General features: G+C 40.9%; 1 protein-coding gene across 2 annotated transcripts in view; it reads left to right on the top strand.

The window, feature by feature from the left end:
• Positions 1 to 18,841, top strand: part of lrch1 (leucine-rich repeats and calponin homology (CH) domain containing 1) — a 61,386-nt gene that overhangs the window by 21,874 nt on the left and 20,671 nt on the right. For both annotated transcript variants that reach the window (XM_076109920.1, XM_076109911.1), the window contains exons 3-13: positions 3,105 to 3,231; positions 3,417 to 3,522; positions 7,756 to 7,892; positions 9,445 to 9,575; positions 12,662 to 12,749; positions 13,663 to 13,768; positions 14,435 to 14,550; positions 15,800 to 15,870; positions 16,135 to 16,221; positions 16,477 to 16,554; positions 16,783 to 16,819. In XM_076109920.1, coding sequence (XP_075966035.1) covers positions 3,105 to 3,231; positions 3,417 to 3,522; positions 7,756 to 7,892; positions 9,445 to 9,575; positions 12,662 to 12,749; positions 13,663 to 13,768; positions 14,435 to 14,550; positions 15,800 to 15,870; positions 16,135 to 16,221; positions 16,477 to 16,554; positions 16,783 to 16,819 — 1,084 coding nt within the window. The remainder of the gene's footprint in view (positions 1 to 3,104; positions 3,232 to 3,416; positions 3,523 to 7,755; positions 7,893 to 9,444; positions 9,576 to 12,661; positions 12,750 to 13,662; positions 13,769 to 14,434; positions 14,551 to 15,799; positions 15,871 to 16,134; positions 16,222 to 16,476; positions 16,555 to 16,782; positions 16,820 to 18,841) is intronic.

Here is an 18,841-nt window from a genome sequence, read left to right as displayed (position 1 = left end):
AGGCTGAAGGGTTCACTGGTTCGTTTAATCGGTTTATTGGAAACCTAATCTAGGAAATACTTGATACGATAATAATTAGCTGCAGCTCTAAAGATAAAACTAAATGAATATCGACTCAAGTAACCAAAGATAGATATCAGGAATATTAATATTAATTATGATAATAAAGATAGATTGTATCGCACCTTTCGTGCAAATGATGCCTAGTAAAGCCTGAAGTGTTTTACTAAACAGAATTAGAAACAAATGTTAAAACGTATGAAAACTACACAATAAAAACATCACGAAAATAATCAACATTTAAATATAAATAGCAAGTGTAAGAGGTGACAAGGTTGGATAACCCCAAAATATACGAAAGATTGAAAATATAGATCTTTAAGAAAAGATGTTAAAAATGACACACACACACACACTTTCCAGTCATGCTGCTATCACTGAGTAAATTAGTAATTTAATGAATGATTAATTTAATTAGGTTTTTAAATGATCTGGTGTGAGAACAACCAGCAGGCGTGAAACGTGTGTGTGTGTGTGTGTGTGTGTGTGTGTGTGTGTGTGTGTGTGTGTGTGTGTGTGTGTGTGTGTGTGTGTGTGTGTGTGTGTGTGTGTGTGTGTGTGTGTGTGTGTGTGTGTGTGTGTGTGATGTCTAATGTCTAATATTCATGGTGAGAGAGTCTTTATATCTCGCCGCAGAAAGAAGGGCTGGTCACATTTGTGATGAAATGTGGTTCACACATTCATCTCCCTCAGGATGCATTGTAATAATTTTGGTGATCCTCTAACATTTCATCCAGCGCCATCATCAGATCAACATTTTAATTTGTCCGATACTTCGGTTTATGACCAGATATCTGCTGAACTGCTGACATCAGCCTCAGCTGTACTTTCTGTTTACTGCTGACCAAATAAAGATGTTGAACACGGTAAACATTATACCTGCTAAACATTAGCATGTTAGCGTTGTCATTATTAACGTATTAGCATTAAACTCACAGCTCAGCTGTACGGCCTCACAGAGCTGCTGGCGGGACTGTCGACTCTTAAGTCTTGTTATGTTCTCCATTGCCTCCTAAAATGTGTGTGAACAGCTGCACAAACTCACTTATATGTTTCCTGAATGTTATTTTCAGAGCTGAGTCAGAGGGGGTTTCACAGTCTTGTGATGAATGTGTGAATGTGTGTGTGTGGTACATCTATGTATGTGTTAATGTGTATAATGTGTGCTCGTGTTTCTCTTTTATTGGTCAGAGAATAAAGATGCCGTTTGCTTTTCTCAGTGAGATTTATTATACAGAACGCCCAAAGTGCCTTTAAGTGGGAGAAAGAGACACTATTTCACCTAAGAGGAGTTATTTTGGACATAGTTGAGTAAAATGATATTAATTTATTATCACGTTTTCACGACGTTAACACCGAGCTGCTTTAAAAGTGTGTTTTGCTGAACTACAACAGGAATGCAACAAAGAAACCGGAGGTGGATGCATCACGCTCTGACCTATCAAACAGCCTCCTGGAGGAAAAGTGATGAAGCCCCTTGTTGTTGTTATTATCAGGGTTTCTTGTTGTTTTTGGATGTTTCTGGTGTTTCACACCTTCCTCTTACAAGTGCAATTTGAAGCTGAAACTTCACTCAAAGCAGAAGTGTGTGGCTCGTAGAGGAAGCATCAGGCGAGAGCTGTTTATATGCAGCCGAGAGGATGAGTCGACAGAAGGAAGGTTAACTTTAGTTTAGCCCTCCAGATGCAGACGTGTGACAATCTGTGATAAAATACAGTAGACGTACAGTAGAAGTAAAAGTCTAGTTTCTCTACCGTGCATAGTTGCAGCATTAGTGCTGAAAGTGATCCATGTTCCTGTCGTCGTTACAAAAATAAACAGAAATCTTCTGCCTTCCATCAGACCTTCCTTTGTAACATCAAAGTAAGAATTTGGCCTAAAAATAGACCTACATCCTGAGCCCGTCAGCGGGATCGGGATCAAGTCTGGGGCAGGCAATTTTATTTTTTATGAAGTTAGATTCATTCTGTGTCCTTTGTTTGTTTGCTCTCCGTACGACAGCTGTCAGGTGAGTGAGAGTCTGATTGTCGTCTAAAGCCGGGTTCAGACGACACAGTATGAAATGAAAAACACATTTTCACAGTTTTAATCCCGTGTCCTTGTGTCAAAAATCTCATCAAATCCTTATTTTCTTCTTCTGTCGAATGGTTTTAAATGGTCGAGGCCTCATCCTGCTCTCAGGTTGAATTTGGAGACACAATCAAACCCATCGAATGAGCCTTTGGGCGAGCAGCTAGCCACACCGGTCATATTAAACTGCACTTCACCGTAAGTGGATCGTAGTAGCTCACTAAGCAATATGGAGATGTAGAAAGAAACGGGTTTGTATATCTGGATGTTGACTTTTGTTTTCATTTCAAATACGATGCGACTGAGGTCTACGTCACTCAAGGGAAGACTTTCACCCGGCTCTGTGTCACTGCAGCGCTACATGCTACTAACACCAGTTTTAAATTCGTATTCTAAACAACATATCTTTAAAGTTCTGAGATTTAGACCATCTGATACCCGGTTGTATCATAAGTATGCCTGTCTGCATGTTTGCACACACACACACACACGCACACACGTACAAACGTGGAGCAAAAGTGTTGTTGATGTGAGTTAATATTTATATTTTGCCCCGTGAGGCTTTCTGTTGTCTCTGTGTTACCAAACAAACAGCAGTGAATGTGAAATCGCATTATAGAACACGTTCATTTCATAATGCGTTCACGGCTCACGTCTCTTCATTTCATTTTTAATGCAGCGTTGAAGGATTTGGTGTTAAAATATTCATATATACGGGTTCTGCTTTCTCATTCATTTTCTTCCTTTTGTCTTTGAAACAGTCGATTTTTAGTTGCCGTTAGAATTTGCTGTTTTGCTGAATTGTTTATTATTTGTTTCTTCAAAAAGAACACCGACAGTTTAAAAAACGCTCATGTAAAAGTGCCACGCTTACCTTGATGGTTAGTTTTGCTAAAAATAAGTTTTTTTTAAAAATAGTTTGTTGAAGAGTGTGCTCTAAATGAAGTCACGTGATGGTGATGTTTGTGTTGCAGTCGTAACCAGCTGGGTTTTCTGCCGGCCTGTCTGTGCGGTTTACCTCTGAGAGTCCTCAACGCCAGCAACAACAAGCTGGTCAGCCTGCCGGAGACCATCGGACAGCTGCACGGCCTCATGGAGCTGGTGAGACTCTTTGTACTCTCTCTGTATATTGTGTGTGCGATTGTATTAAAGGTGCTTAATTCAATACTCGGAGGTCTATTGCCTCCACACGGCTCTCAACATCAGTCAGTAGGACTTAAAATCTACCAACATATTTCTGTGAATGATAAAGTTTGTCATGAGTTGTGTTTTATGTTTTTCTGCAGGACATCAGCTGCAACGAGATCACGGCTCTTCCTCGCCACATCAGCAGACTCAAAGCTTTACGGGAACTAAACGTTCGCCGAAACCTTCTCTGCGTTCTGCCAGAAGGTGAGTTGGTGACAGAAGCGCCTCTTTCTCCGGGTTAAGTTTTGCCCAAATTCTCCTTTTTTGTTGTTTCTTATGTCTAAAACTTAATGAAGTGCCTTGTCCTTTTGGGTGATTGTGGACAGCGGAGACCTAAACAGTTGGTGAAGTTTGGTTGCAAAAGATGTAGTTTACTTTCTGTGTGTGTGTGGGTGTGTTTGTATCTCACAGAAGAGGGTCGTGCACTTAGAGAAGGCAGTTTGAAACCCTGCTATTACTTGTATTGATTGTTGAAGAGTGGCTCGAACAATTCCTTCTGTATACAAGAAGTGGAGGTGCATTTGAGACCACAGAGTCCTCTGTATGCACTGCCACACCCTTAACAGTCCCCAAAATATACTTAACCCTCAGTGTGACCGAAGAACAACCTCCATTCTTCCCCAAATAAGTCAGTGACACGGAGAACAGTTAGACACACTCTGTCTGCTGATAGACCAACTGGAACAAGTGTGTGTTGAGACTTGAATCGTTCTTGCTGGTTTCAGTATATGGTACCAAGATCTGTTGAGGATCCAACCTCTGACGATTTGGGTTAAAAAGTAGTAAAAACAAATGTCCAAAGCTTCCCAGAGTCCAATGTGAAGTGTTCAGATGTCTTGTTTTGTCCAAAAAATGGTCCAGCCATCAAATATATTGAGTTTAAAAAGTATCAGGATAAAGAAACCAGAAGATATTCATCTAAGAAGACGATCATTTTGGCGTTTTGCTAAAAAAACAAACAATTAATTGATTCATAAGAATGTTTCTGATTTAAGTTCTGATTGTTTCATTTACCTCAAAGGGCTTTGTTTGGATCATTGTCATGCTGGTAACATTTCCACGGATATAAAACAGAAATATTGCAGAAAAGGAAGATATTTTGATGATTCATCCGTCCGGCCTGTTTGGATTTATCGCTGTGTTTCCCTGTCTTGACGTACGCTTGTCCCTCACTATTGTGACCGTCTCCCGGGTTGATTGACGAGCTTTGATCTGGCTGAGCGGCTCGATGCCACAGCGACAGGGAGGCTTGGACCGAGCAGACTGGACGGCAGCCTGACGAAGGGAGGGATGTTGTCTTTGATTTAATGTCTGTTGAACTTGTACAGACTTCATTGGTGCACTGAGAACCCCAGAGAAAAGACCACCATGACTGTTTTTATTTGTTAAAAGTCTGCCAAGCTTCGGGGGAGGGGGGGGGGGGGGTGTTAGCTCAAATCTGAAGATCAGATCGGCAGACCAGATGGAAAAATGATCCTCGAAGCCAGAAACATCAACAAGTGGTGGCAGAAGGATTGAGATCCTTTACTTCAGTAAAGTGTTTATCATATAATACAAGCCAGGATGTATTTTTATCCTGAAACCTGGTGTGGGCCCTCCCTCCATCATGGCAGCTCAGCGGACACTATTACCGCCTTAAAAGAGGTTTTAATTATGAGCCGCTGTCAGCAAGAGTCTGTAATGATCTCTGTGCCATGATTGATGGGCTCGTCGGTCAGGCTGCAGGAGAGGACTCCCTCAATGGTTTCTTCTTCCCACAAATCCAAACATCAGTCTGTTCCGTTTGTATGAGGATTCATGTAAACACACACACACACACACACTTGTAAATACACACCCAGCAAACTGGAGTTTATTTAAAGAGTGCCTGAAACAACCAGGAATGAAAACCTCAATATGTTTTACATCAAAGAAGGGAAACAGTTACACATTTAAGGAATACTAAAACTATTAAATCTGCCAATTTCATTTAATTCATCATTTAGTTTTGTCCTGTGTTGATCGTGAGGGACAGATGTAAACATCCAACTGCGTTGGTAGCAACAGATTTGGTTTATTTGGCCATGATTTGCCAAATTTAAGCAAATGTGTGGGTGTTCTCAAACATGCTCATGTCTGTTTATGCACAATGAGTGGTTTGATCATTTTTCATGTTTCAGAAAAAGAAGCAAAAGCTGATAGAAACAGACACCTCAGCATGTGTTTCTTCTTCTACTGTAGACAAAACATCCTCGTGACCGGCTGCTGCTCATTGTTCCAGGAAACTCTGCCAGAAACATACAAACATGAAGTAAAGACGGGGACGTGGTTACATGACAGTCCTTTAAAACCACCAAGTCCATGTGGATCACAAGAGACAATTTCATTCGTTCTGAAGAAGAAAACACAAAATGGGTGGCAGCAATAAAATGTCAGATTTACCTGCTGCTGCATTAACGGTACCATCTCGTCACGTCCTCTTGAATATATTCACATGAAGTCGTTTATACAAACACACACTCAATGTGTGTGTTTGTTACTTACATTTGAAATAGTTTGGGCCCCAAAAAAAGAAGAATTGACTGATTCAGACGTACATTTAGTTTAGTTGTGTCCGCAGTGTTTCACGACGACCGGAGAGAATACTTTGAACTTTGATTTTGAATTCGTTTTTTTTAGAAAAGCACAAGTGAGCCTTTGTTATTAATGAACCACAACGGTGCAATTTGGCTCTAAATATATTTATTTATTCATTTATTTTAGCATATTATAGGAATAATACATGTTGAGTGAGTCTGTTTTTCTCTGGGCCCTCTGCAGTCTACTCTGTGGTTAGATTGGATGCGTTTAAACTATGATTTATTCCAATGTTGCTAACCCTGCACTAACCTTCTTATTTCTATTGTGAAGTTTGATTCATAGTTTTGCTAAACCAACAAAGCCAGTTAATTCCAGCTTGTCAGCTTGTCAGCCATCTGACTGTGATCAAGCTCTCGTGGCAGGAGATTCCAACCCTTTGAACAGTTGTGTGTATGAAAACGCATACTTTCTCTGTCGGCCTCACGGGTTGGTGGCGTCTCTCCACCCGGCCTCACCGGGTCACTGCGGGTCACTGCACACAGGATTATTTTTATCACTCTTGAAGAGAAGATCAGAGAGAGCTCAGAGGGTTCATGAGGGTCAAGTCTCTCTGTCAGCAGCACGTTAGTAAACCGTGCACTCGCTGAATCATGCACCGTCTCACCACGGAATTTGAAATTTCATTTCATTGTCTGACCCAATGAAAGTGATGCAATGTGTGTCTAAACTCTCAAGCATGATACAAACACACTTTTCTAATTTGAAAATCTTAAAGTTTTGTGGATAAATGTCCATAAATCTGCTTGGAAATCATAGAAAAAAAATGTCACAACTTGTCTCATAATCATAGTGTTTATTTGCAAAGACGGACGGCTAATAGCTGATGGCAAATTTGCCAAAATGTTTGCAGTGAGCTCAAGATGGAGCCCACTGATAATTTACTGAAAATCTGGCAACATTATACCTTCTGCTTGCATCCTGCAAAGCATTGTGGGAACTGTAGTTACAATACACAGTCCTTTATCCTTTCATGCACAGAGTGCAGCTCACATGCAAACTGATGCTTTACTAATACATAATTATAACATTTCCTGTTTTTATGCTAAGCTAACTGGCTGCTGGGGAATACCAGAAAGTGTATTTCTCAAAAAGTCCAACTGTTCCTTTAAAGGTCCTTTTTCATGACTTCCTACTAAAGGAAGCCTGAGGTCACATTTGAAGATGTCTCTCCAGTATCACATGAAACATCCCTGGCTCTGCATGTTACAAAGAGAAACAGTGAGACTTTCGTCTGCTAACGATCACAAACCACCTCTGAATATTACAACAGCTGCATTGTTCTGTGTGAGGGGAAACATGTCTGCGGTCTGAGGTGTGTGTGTGTGTGTGTGTGTGTGTGTGTGTGTGTGTGTGTGTGTGTGTGTGTGTGTGTGTGTGTGTGTGTGTGTGTGTGTGTGTGTGTGTGTGTGTGTGTGTGTGTGTGTGTGTGTGTGTGTGTGTGTGTGTGTGTGTAACAGGATTGTAACTGTTACTAAACATAGCTTCTTGTATATGTTTCATTAATCCTGACTCCCTGACTGTTTTAAAGTAAGTAAGAATAAGATTCTTGTACTCAACTGCTACGACTTGCATGGTAGAATCCTCACCATGAATTGACGCACTGGACCCACAATCTGTACAGTGTGTACAGCTTCGTTCCTCAAGCTTTGTGGTACCAGATTCTCGAATATAACTGAGTACAACACTGTGAATTACCTCAAAAACTGTGTCAGAATTGAATCGACTGAAGTAAATCTAATCTAAGAATAAAGGAGACGAAGGTGTTTACCTAACTGATGTATATGTGTGTGTGTGTGCGTGTGTGTGTTCTTCCTGCAGACTTGGCTGCCCTTCCTCTGGTGAAGTTTGACTTCTCCTGTAACAAGGTGTCGACCATCCCGGTGTGTTACAGGAAGATGAAACAGCTCCAGTGCCTCCAGTTAGAAAACAACCCCCTTCAAAGTCCACCTGCACAGGTAGACACACACACACACACACACGTTTGTTCCATTTTCCTGTTTTGTTTCTCAGATTCTTGTTGCTGTTGGTTCACTCAGCCTTCCATATATTTCTAAAAACGTGGAAACACATGTCCAAATGTATGAGGAGGTCATGTGACCTTACATGGCCACACCCACCACAGATATCAGATATAAAAGAGCATCAACTCACGAGCTCACTGTGTGGTGCAGCAGCAGCTCGATGTTTCTATGGTGGAAAACTCTGATGCTGATGATGCAAATAATGAATTAAGTCACATTATTTGCATTCTTCAACTCTTCTGATTAATTAACATGAATTAAAAACACATTTTGCACCAAACTATATAATATAGAATACATTTTACTTATTTAATTTGGAATAATTAGCTTGTTGCATAATAATAAGTCCATCACATCTATAACTGAACTTTATACAACAGTCTAACTAACTGGACGACTCTGTGTTCTGGAAGAAGACATATTGACAACTTGTGTTATGAAATCATGTTGTTATAAACACATGATGACAGAATGATCATATATTCAGTGGATGTTTGTCAGAAGAGATTCCTCCAGTTCTGTCAGACCTTCAGATGTACATTAGATTATAAAACTGATGCAGATAGAGATCAACAGCAGCAGACGTCTATCTACACATCAACTGGTGTAGCCGGGAAGTTAAGAGACAAAATAACCGAGCACTTCCTTGTTGCTGAAATGATTGCCAATAGAAACGAGTGTCAGCTGTCACGTCTTCTCACTGGAAACTTGCTGTACGTCTCGTGGAACCCTTTTCATTGTTCTTACGCACTCATTCGTCATATTGAGTGTGTTTGCGTGCGCTACTATTACTATCCCGGTTTTGAGTCTTATCCTGCTTTTGATCTTATTCAGGATACGATGTTTACATGAAACATGAGACATCTGGTTATTCAAGTCTCTGTAAACGTGATCATAACAGTATTCTGGTTCCTGATCGTCTGCCTGCAGTTGTCTCTTGATCTATCACCATCTCGGTCACGATGTTTTGTACTGACAGAGAATTTCCGAAACATGACTCAGGTGTTTTAATGCCACAGTATTCCGGTTTCTATCCGAGTACTCCGGGTAGCTTATCCAGTTTTCAGAAACAAGGAAGTGATGTTTACATGTGCAACACATAACCGGGATATTAGTGCACCTGTGAACACTCTTATTAATACATCGATATGAGAAATATAGTTGTAATTGTAAAACTTGATATTCATTTGAACCATGTTGTGCATGCTCCCGTGGGATGGGAATCGCATGAAAACGTATTATTTGTTTAGCAGGTAATCTGCAGCACCGATCAATCATGCACTGCATCACAGCTTTATAGAGAGCTGATATGAAACTGTGTGCACCAACCTGCATCGTCTCAGAGGCTGAAGGACAAAAGACACTCTGTGAATGTTAAACACCGGCTGCTCCCAGAGTTCAGTGACTCAGCGGTTAGGTTGATGTCTGAGTGAGAACAAGTTGAGACGGTAGAAGAAGAGGAAATAAGTTTAATCTTTCTTTTCAGATCTGTATAAAAGGAAAAGTTCACATATTCAAGTATCTGAGCATCGAGGCGTGTCGCAGTGAGAAGATGCCCGACTCTCTGTACCTGCCTGTCATAGAGCGACTCAGCCTATCACGGCCCACCACCGGCAGGTCAGTTACTGAATGGGAAGGCACCGTCTCCTCCCTCTCTCCTGCATCAGTGCTGCGGTGGTTCCTTCTCTTGTGTTTTTTTTTTTTTATGTATCAATTGTTCAACCATTAAAACTTAATGGGAGCGCTGTGGAAGTCAGTTGTGGCACACAGAAGACAAATTTCCTCATCAGGCTTTGAGCCCTCAAGCTAGTGAAACAAGAGCTCCATTCAAAAATGTTCACGGTCAAAAAGAGCAGCTGCAGAGTAAACACACACCGAGATGATTGCTGTGACTTTCACACAGTGTTGATGAAGCAAATCCTTCAAAACAAATATGTTTACTTCACGTTCATTATCTAAAAGCTGAAACGATCTATTTTGTGGCGTTCAGAGTTCAACAAGTAGAGATCCAGTTCACTGTCTGCATAGACGATGTAAAGTGACTCAGTGTCAGACTAACAAATACAAAACAACATGTTCATTTGTGAACATTAGAGGTGCTGGTAGGTGGATTTAGACAAACCAGGCTAGCTGTTTCCCTCTGTTTCCAGTCTTTATGCTAAGCTAACATGACGCGAGTGGTGTATCAGTAAGAAAGCAGAGAAACTTACTTCCCAAAGCATCAAAAGTGTCTCTTCAAGTCATCAACAATTCCCAGGTTGCATGACCATGTGTCACAGTGGTGAAATGGTCATAAATTGACCATCTTTGTTCCAAACTTTTGCCAATTCTGTGTTAAACGCCGTCAGTTCTTCTGATATGTTTCATCATATCAAAGCTGTTTATTTAGTTTGGTTTTAATGACGGTACACTATGTGGAGGGATGCTGAGTGTCTCTGATCCAGCTGGAGCCAAATCCTCCATTAGTCAGCTGAAAGTGATCCGTCCTCTGACTCCCTGCTGGGTCGCACTGACAGACTGTCTGCCATCAGAGATTTAGGTCTTAATCACACTGGTGGATGATGTATTATTTCTGATTGCTGGATGGAGGAATACAGGAAGACAGAAAATGTGGAGGGAATGAGAAGGAAATAAACAAAGGAACAAAGTAAGCATTAGGAACCGAGTAATGAAGGAGTGAATCCAGCTGATTGATCAAAGTAAGAGCCGGAGGAAAGTGGCTTTACAGAAAAATGTAGGAGCACAACAGTTGGGATATTGTCTATAATATTATCATCTAAGCAAGAGCTCCTTAGGCATTTGGAGTCCACAAGAACATCATAAAAAGACTGACGCAGGCCGGTTGACGGAGGTGGGGTTAACGGGGAAGTAAAGGATTGTAAGATTGAGGGAAAGAAGGAATGAAGGAAGGAGGAATTAGGCCTTTTCATAGATGACAGAAGAGAGGAAGAAATAATGCATGAGTTGAACCAAATGGAGCACAGAAAGAAAAGAAGCGTTATCCAGCTGAAACTGAGCCTGAGCTCTCAGAGGATGTTGAGCTCTGTAATGTCCGCCCACATAGAACACTCCCAACACGCGGGCAGGAAAAATGGTTCCTATTCTCTAGGAGAGCACGCACGCACGCACGCACGCACGCGCACACACACGCACACACACACACATCCTTTATGCTTTTATTTTCTCTGTCTTTCTCCTCTCTCTCTCTCTCTCTCTCTCTCTCTCTCTCTCTCTCTCTGTCTCCATTATTCAGTCTTTTTCTGTGGTTTGAGGATGTGTTCTTTTTATTTCCTCTCTCCTCTTCCTTTATTTATTTTCTTGCTTTTTGCTTATTTATCCCTACTTGCCCTTCTATTTTTCTTGCTGTCTTTATTCTTCTTCCTTTTAATATTTATCTTCTTCCCGTTATAGTTGTCTTGCTCTATTTCTTTCTGTTTTGATTCATGTTGAATTTCTTTAAATTCTCCATCTTTCTGTTTGACTTTGGTTAAGTGTGGTCAGTTGCCCTCAGTAGACTTTCTGTGACTTTTGAAATGTGATGCCAAGCGAGTGTTTTTTTTTGACCACATCGAAGACTAATAATAATATAGTTGAGTAAGACGTAGTTTCTCTCTTTCTCTCATTATACTGCAGAGGAAGCTGAGAACAGATTGATGCTATTTTTAAAACTTCATTAATTCAGAGACGGTGAAACTCTGTGAATCTCAGTTTGCAGTCGACCAGGATGAAGGAAGAGCGTTTCTCTCTCATTATATCTGAATGTTTTGGCATTTAAACAAAGATCATCAATGTGCAATCAGTTTTGTGTTTTTAACTAGCATGACGATCAGGTCAGAGGTCACAGAGGGACTTACGAGCCTTATTGTGACCAGTTATGTTTATTATGAAACAGCTATGTGTGTGTAGATCACGTAGAAATTAATTTAATCCGTTCAAATGAGCCAGTAGACGAGAAGAGGGTGGATGTTGTTCACAGGTGGTTCATTTATCACTGTGTGTGTGTGTGTGTGTGTGTGTGCGTGTGCGTGTGTGTATGTGCGTGCGTGTGTGTGTGTGTGTGCGCGCAATTACAGCACACATTACTACTCAGTTGCTTAGACACTGCCACAGGAGCTGTGTTCACACAGCAGCTGAAAGTCTCAGATTTTATTTTTTTTTAATTCATCATGAAGAGAAATTAAATCATTTTTTCCAATTCTTATCTAGTCGATGCGAGCGACATAAACAATATAATTGTATAAGCGTTAATGACCTAAAGTATCAGCATTTAATAAAGCACACTGTAAACCTTTTACACTCGGATTCACAAGGTTTATTTTAATTAATTCATAAATGTATGTTTCATTTATTTATTTAAATAGATTTCCTGTTTGCATCTTAAACAAATCACTTGGAAACACACCTTGTTTTTCTTCTTCTTTTTTTTGTCCATGTTCTTCTTTAGTCGCACTGAGAAACATGATGTGAGCAGTCGACAGTAAAACAATTCCAATCTGAGCAGGAAGTCAGAAACAGTGTGAACAAAGCCTGAGAGAGAGGGGGGGGGGGGGTAAGGAAGAGAGACTGCTTTCTCTCTCTCTCTCTCTCTCTCTGTCTCTCTCTCTGTTTCACTTTACCTCACATGCTCTTCATCCCCCCCTCTCACACACACACCTCATTTGCGTATCTGTGTCAGGTGTGTGACCTGTGTTGTGTGCCTGCAGTGTGGAGGACATGGAGCAGCAGAAGAAGCAGGATAGCGACTCAGGAGTCGGCAGCGACAACGGAGACAAGAGGCTGTCTGCTACTGAGGTACTGAGAGTGTGTGTGTGTGTGTGTGTGTGTGTGTGTGTCTCTGTACCTTATGTGTGATGGTGTCTATATGCTTTTAATCGGTTTGTGTTCTGGCATATGTATTACATCATTTCTTTACACAGAAGACTCCACCTGTCAGCGCATTGACATGAAAGCTTAATTATTTTACAGGTCACTGTTATAACGCTGTACCTTTTGATTTATTCTTTAATCCTTCTATAGACTTCTGTACTGACGGTATTTGTTAAACCTGCTAAATTTTATCATTGACAAACTTTCATAAAACGTTCTGTCATTTAAATCAGCATCCTGTAAATAGACTATTAACCACATTGTTTCTATTAAAAGTAACATTTTGAACCAGATATTTTACGGAGTAAAATCATATTTCTTATCTCTTGAATAAAATGCAACTGGAGCTGCAGAAAAAAATGCAGCAGAAAAGCCCATTTTTCTTTGTAATACACCAACAACTAAGAACAAACAGAAGATCTGAAAGCATCGGTTGCCTCGTGCATTCGTCTTTATTTTTAAATGGCTGCAGAGAAATAAACAGTTTAACGGGCGTGGTGTTCAGGTGATCTGCAGGTTTTTTCACTCATTTGTATCAGTAACTGTTTGCTAGAAGGTTGATTGGAAATGCAACGATTAGTTTTATCATTGATGGATCTGACAATAATACATTGATCCTATAAAATGTAAAAAAAAAAAAAATGTAGCTAAATGCATAAATGTCATAGTTTCCCCACAGACTAAGGAAATATCTTAAAATCTCTCCTTTTGTCCGACTAACAGTCCAAACATTCAGTTCAAAACATTATCACATTATAGATGCAGGAACCAGAGAATGTTTGAAATATCTTAAAACTATTAATCGATTATTTCTGTTGTTCTTTCATTTGTGTTGCAGCCGTCAGATGAAGACAGCCTGAGTCTCAACATACCGATGAGCCACATCACAGAGGAGGAGGGAATCAGTAAAGACGACTCGAGTGAACACATCAGCTCCCTGACAGGTATACACACACACACACACACACACACACACACACACACACACACACACACACACACACACACACACCTTTGACCGGCAAAGTTCCATTTAATTTACAGTGAAAAACACAAAACCAGCAAATGGAAACAGAGAGAATGTGTTTGCCCTTTTGTTTGACGAATGACTTCGTTCTTGACTGACTTAATAAACTGATCATCAATTATTTTGTTGATTATTTTCCGTCAGCTGATGTAGCTTTTCGTCCTCTAACAACCATAAGCTGTTAGCGGTGCGACGTGCAGAGTGTGTGTGAGTATCTGGGCTGTTGAAGTCTATTAGAGAACAGCAGCAGCTCCCCAGATAACAGTTTAAATAGACTTCAATCAGCCTTCAATCAGGTCAGAGCTGATGGAAGGCCAACTTTACTGAACTGAGATGAGGGAATAGACGAGTTGTCCGGGTTATTTGCTCTTACAAACTCTTAACAGTGCAGATAAAGCTTGTCAACGTTTCACCAAAAATATACACATATATTCAAAGTGTAGCAAGTTTTTATTTAGCAGAAACTGTTACGTACTACATAAGGCACTATATTTACTGTCCGCCATTTTACTGTAGAGTCCAAACCCTACCACTCCGCCGCGTTTGTTCAGGGCTCTCACAGCTCATGTTTCCTTTATTCCAGCAGACCCAAACTCCGACTCAGTCCGTCTGATTGAGGAGAGCCCTACGGAAGCCCTGAAGGACCAGTTCAGCTACAGAGACTCTGCTCTCAGCACTCGCTTCGTCAACTACATCAAGGCAAGATCTCATGTTGTGCTGTTTCTCCTCACTCAGTTTGTGATTAAAGATTGATGCAGCGAGTGGTTCTCTTCATGAGTAACGACACACTCAGAGTGAAGTGGAGTTATATAAAACTGCTCTGCTTCGACTGCTCCTGAAGTCTGTGCTTTGTTCTAATGGAGCCTAAACTGTCACTTTATGACAGTCATTTACTTGTAGAGTTAAAAGTCGCTGCCAGCCCGACAGTTAGAGAGACTGTCCTGTTATAGCAGGTTACGTCACACTGAGCCTGTGAGTCACTGTGGAGACTCGGCTGTGACCAAATAAGGTCTAAACTTAAAACAAAGTGGACAACACAAAGAGCTGTGCAGCCCTGTGATGAATCATTCAGGTTAGCCAAGTGTTGAAGTTCAGTAACTTTATGCTTATAAAGTGGTCAGTAGTTTAACTATGACGACGTCGCTAAACCTAAAGCGTCGTCTTCGTGCCAAAACCGAACTTAAACCATCGCTGTGATCAGTCAGACAACAGATACGATGCAGTTCTGCAAATAGTTGGCGTCCGTGTGTCGTTCAAGAGGGGCATGGACAAACCAAATATGTTGTCGTTGAATTTGGAGGACTTGTTGAAACGCTTCAGTACTTCCAAGTATTAAAAACGGACTGTCATCGAGTGAGTTATTCAGCTGATATCATCATATATACAATACATCTGACGAGTCAAGAAACACGATTAGTCACACGATCTGAGACGTTGGTCTGTTGCAGACTTCCATCACAGTTCATACACCCACTTACTGCTTTAATGTTTAATCTAGTGTAATTACTGTAGTTGTGTGCACTCAGTTTCCATTTGACCTCCGGATAAAGTGGTTTATATAATCTGGATGAATGTTTCAAACCTGTCCCATCAGCTGACTGCTCGTGTTTCTAAACCCATGTCCTGTGACTGTTGACAAAACTGCAGAAATAAGACTTAGCTAATAACTAAGTGATAACAAATAGTGGTCCAGCTTTATCCCAGTTAACCCATCCGTCCCACTATAAGAAACAAGTGGAGACTGGAGGACGGAAGGAACTGATTAAAGAGAGGAAGAGGTTGCTACAGTGTCATTGTTGTTGAGTTTGTGTACCAGGGGGTAACGGTAATGTCTCTGAATTTCTGGCCAATGGCTGAATGAGTCTGTGGACCATGTGACAGCTGCAGCTGGTGCTGATGTAGATGTGTGTGTGTGTGTGTGTGTGTGTGTGTGTGTGTGTGTGTGCAGGGTCGGACAGCAGCAGACTTCGACGAGCCCCTCCGGATAGAGGAAGACTCACACTGGCCAACACAACAAATGTAAGTTCATCTATTTGTTTTTCTTTTGCTAACCTTCGGTTCCTTTTGTGTGATCGAGGGCTTTTAGAATTAGTACAACATAACAATGGAACAATACATTAATGTAAAGAGAAACAAATGATACAGCTTTAGCATTGATGGCAAGTTAAATTGGTATCTGTATGTTTATTTTATATTCTATTGAGTTCATATAGGATATAGAATATTCAGGCAGACTGACTTGTAACTGTGATTGTAAGATATTACATGCGTTTTGGGTCACAGGTCAAAGGTAAAAGGGGGCACGGAGCTCCACATTGACATGATCAACCAGCTGAAGGAGGCTGTGGAGCTGCTGCAGGACCCCAGCAGGTGAGAGCCGACACAACGCCTGAGAATCACAACATCACGGAGCTGGTTAGCCGTAATGATACCCAAACTGTGCCTGGTTCCACACTTTACTTTGCTGAGAATTAATATGGTTTGCTACCTTTGATGTTTCCATGTCTCATTTAGCAGTTTGAATAACACTAGAACGTAGTACTAAAAGCAAAACACAGTGTAAAGTGTATAAGTATTTCTAAATCACATTCATTTATTTAACAATGTATTTCTTCTGTTTATCAGAGTGAACACAGAGCAGGACGATCTGTCCGGAGTTCAGCTCTACCCGGTGGAGATGGTCACAGTGGAAGAGTCACTCAAGTAAGGCTTTGTGTGTTAGATTATTTATTATTTATTATTTATTTGGTATCAGGACACCTGAAAGGTAGTTCTGGTCAACAGTTTGACCACGTTTCAGTGTTTGAGGTGTGTTAAACTGATGTAATCACAGCATCATTGCTGCTAGTTTAGCAGTGACAGTAGCTACTAGTGAACCCAACCACGTGTTAACCCCCCCCCCTCTCTCTCCCCCCCCCCCCCCCCCCCCAGTGGGCAGGACAGCGATGACGGCATCACCACACCGAAGGTACAGTGTGCAGAACTTTAAAACTCTCCTTAACTTTCAGTTGAGACACAGCACAAAACATGTTGTCATCAGCATACATGATGACATTTGAAACCTTACTGCAATGTGACAGTGAGTAACTAACTTCAGCCATGAGTTTGTTTTAAAAACTAAAGTTTCTAGTTCAACAATTTACAGAAAAACAATCGCGAGGACGTAAGTTAAAGATCACAAAGCCCTGGTGATTTACTGAAGACCCTGTAATGACCTGATATGACAGTAAAGTACTGCTAAGTTCTGTCTTTGATGATATGACAAATGTTTTTATCCAGCTTGGTTGAGATAAATATTTGCAAATCTTTTTGAGGAGTTTATTGTGTTTGCATGAGTACAGATTGTAGCAGAAAATGGCACATCGATACTTTGAACAAACAAATAGAATTAGAAATGTCCGTCACGATTTAGTAGAGTCCAAAGAAAAGCGGTCAGCGCTCTCTGTTTGTGTCTTTTTTTTATGCTTCCACTGTGGGACGCCAAAGTTGGACATTTTGAAATGCTGCACATAGTGGCTTTAAATGTAGTCACTATAATACATTTTCCTTGATAAGTTTACTCACGTTATTGAGATCAAGCACGTCGTTTTGTGTCTTTGTCCCTGTAAATTTAAGCCTATAAGTATGTAAGTAAATTAGGAACTATTTAAGGTAATTTAAAGCCTAAACGTTTGATGCGTTCTGTAGCAGCACATGGAGGAAGGTGGCTATGAGTTCCAGAAGAAGAGACAGATGATTCTAGAGAAGGCCAGGTTTGAGGCCCAGCTTGCATGCCGGGAGTATGAGTGGCATATGTCCATCAAGGTAAAGGTAGCACCAGACCACTGGATGTAGACGCTGTCCCAGCTCTCAGAGTGAACTGTCCTCAGTCGTCCAGTGAACTGACCGTTTCCCTGTGTGTCTGTCTGCTGTCAGCGAATAAACCACACTGAGCTTTCACATGTGTCACATTTCACGTGGCAGCAGGTCACACATGTGAACAGGGTGAGAAGATGTTTATTTCTAAACGTTTCACCAGTCACTCCGTGTTCTTGAGAAACGACGAATTTGTTTGAATGACGTCGATTTGGATGAAGTGGTGGCTGGTGAATTGAGTTTTTTTCTGTCTTGCATGTCGGTGTGTGAAGAGTTCATCTGCAGTGACTGATATGTGATATCAATCAGTGTCAGTCGACAAATAGAAATTTACAAAAGAGAAACAACGTGTTGATTAGGACAACAGGCTAGCTGTTTCCCCCAGCTTCCAGTCTTTATGCTAAACTAGTCTAATCTAGTCCTGATTCGTAATTAGAACACCGTCATGAGATAAATGTCAATCTCCTCATGTGGCGTTTGAAAAGAAAGCAAATAAGCCTTTTAAACCGACTTAACTCACCGCCCTCAAGCTGACAGTCTTCAGTGTTTTACAGAAACAAACGGAGTGAAGCGAGTGTAGGTTTAGAAACGAGGAGAACAACACGGCTTTGTTCCCCCAGACTGGTCTAACAATGCTCTGAAGTAAAAGAGTGAACACACAGACAAAGTGTTTATCAGACTCGCAGAAAAAAACACACACAGTGGAGGATGTGAACCTACTGACTTGTACATTTAGACATCTCTTAGTTTGTTTTGGATAAAGGTTAAGTGTGTTCACCAGCAATCTATATGAACTCAGGTTCTCACAAAGCTCTTTTTCCTGATCCAGATAAGAAACACAGTTACAGATCAGATGTTACTACAAGGTGCAAATGGGGGTGAGACGTGAGAATTTCCCAGTCATTTTTAAATTGACTTTGATCAGACTGTCTTTGTACAAATCTAATCCACTTAAATTCTGTTAAATTGAAGACGTCTCGAGTGTCTTAAAGAGTGCCGACACTGAATCAGTCTGCTGGTTATATAAGTTGAATGATGGTTAAAGACAGAGGAGGGAGGCAAAGAGTGCTGCTGTCTTTGAGCCAATTTGGAGGTTAACTTTAGGTCCCTGAGCTCCTCACATGTGTTTCTCTGT

This window comes from Anarhichas minor, unplaced genomic scaffold, assembly GCF_050575085.1.
Source record: "Anarhichas minor isolate MPS153535 unplaced genomic scaffold, ASM5057508v1 ptg000004l, whole genome shotgun sequence".
In the NCBI taxonomy this organism is placed as follows: domain Eukaryota; kingdom Metazoa; phylum Chordata; class Actinopteri; order Perciformes; family Anarhichadidae; genus Anarhichas; species Anarhichas minor.
Note: the sequence above shows the minus strand (reverse complement) of the source record. Positions and strands in the feature narration are given on the sequence as shown.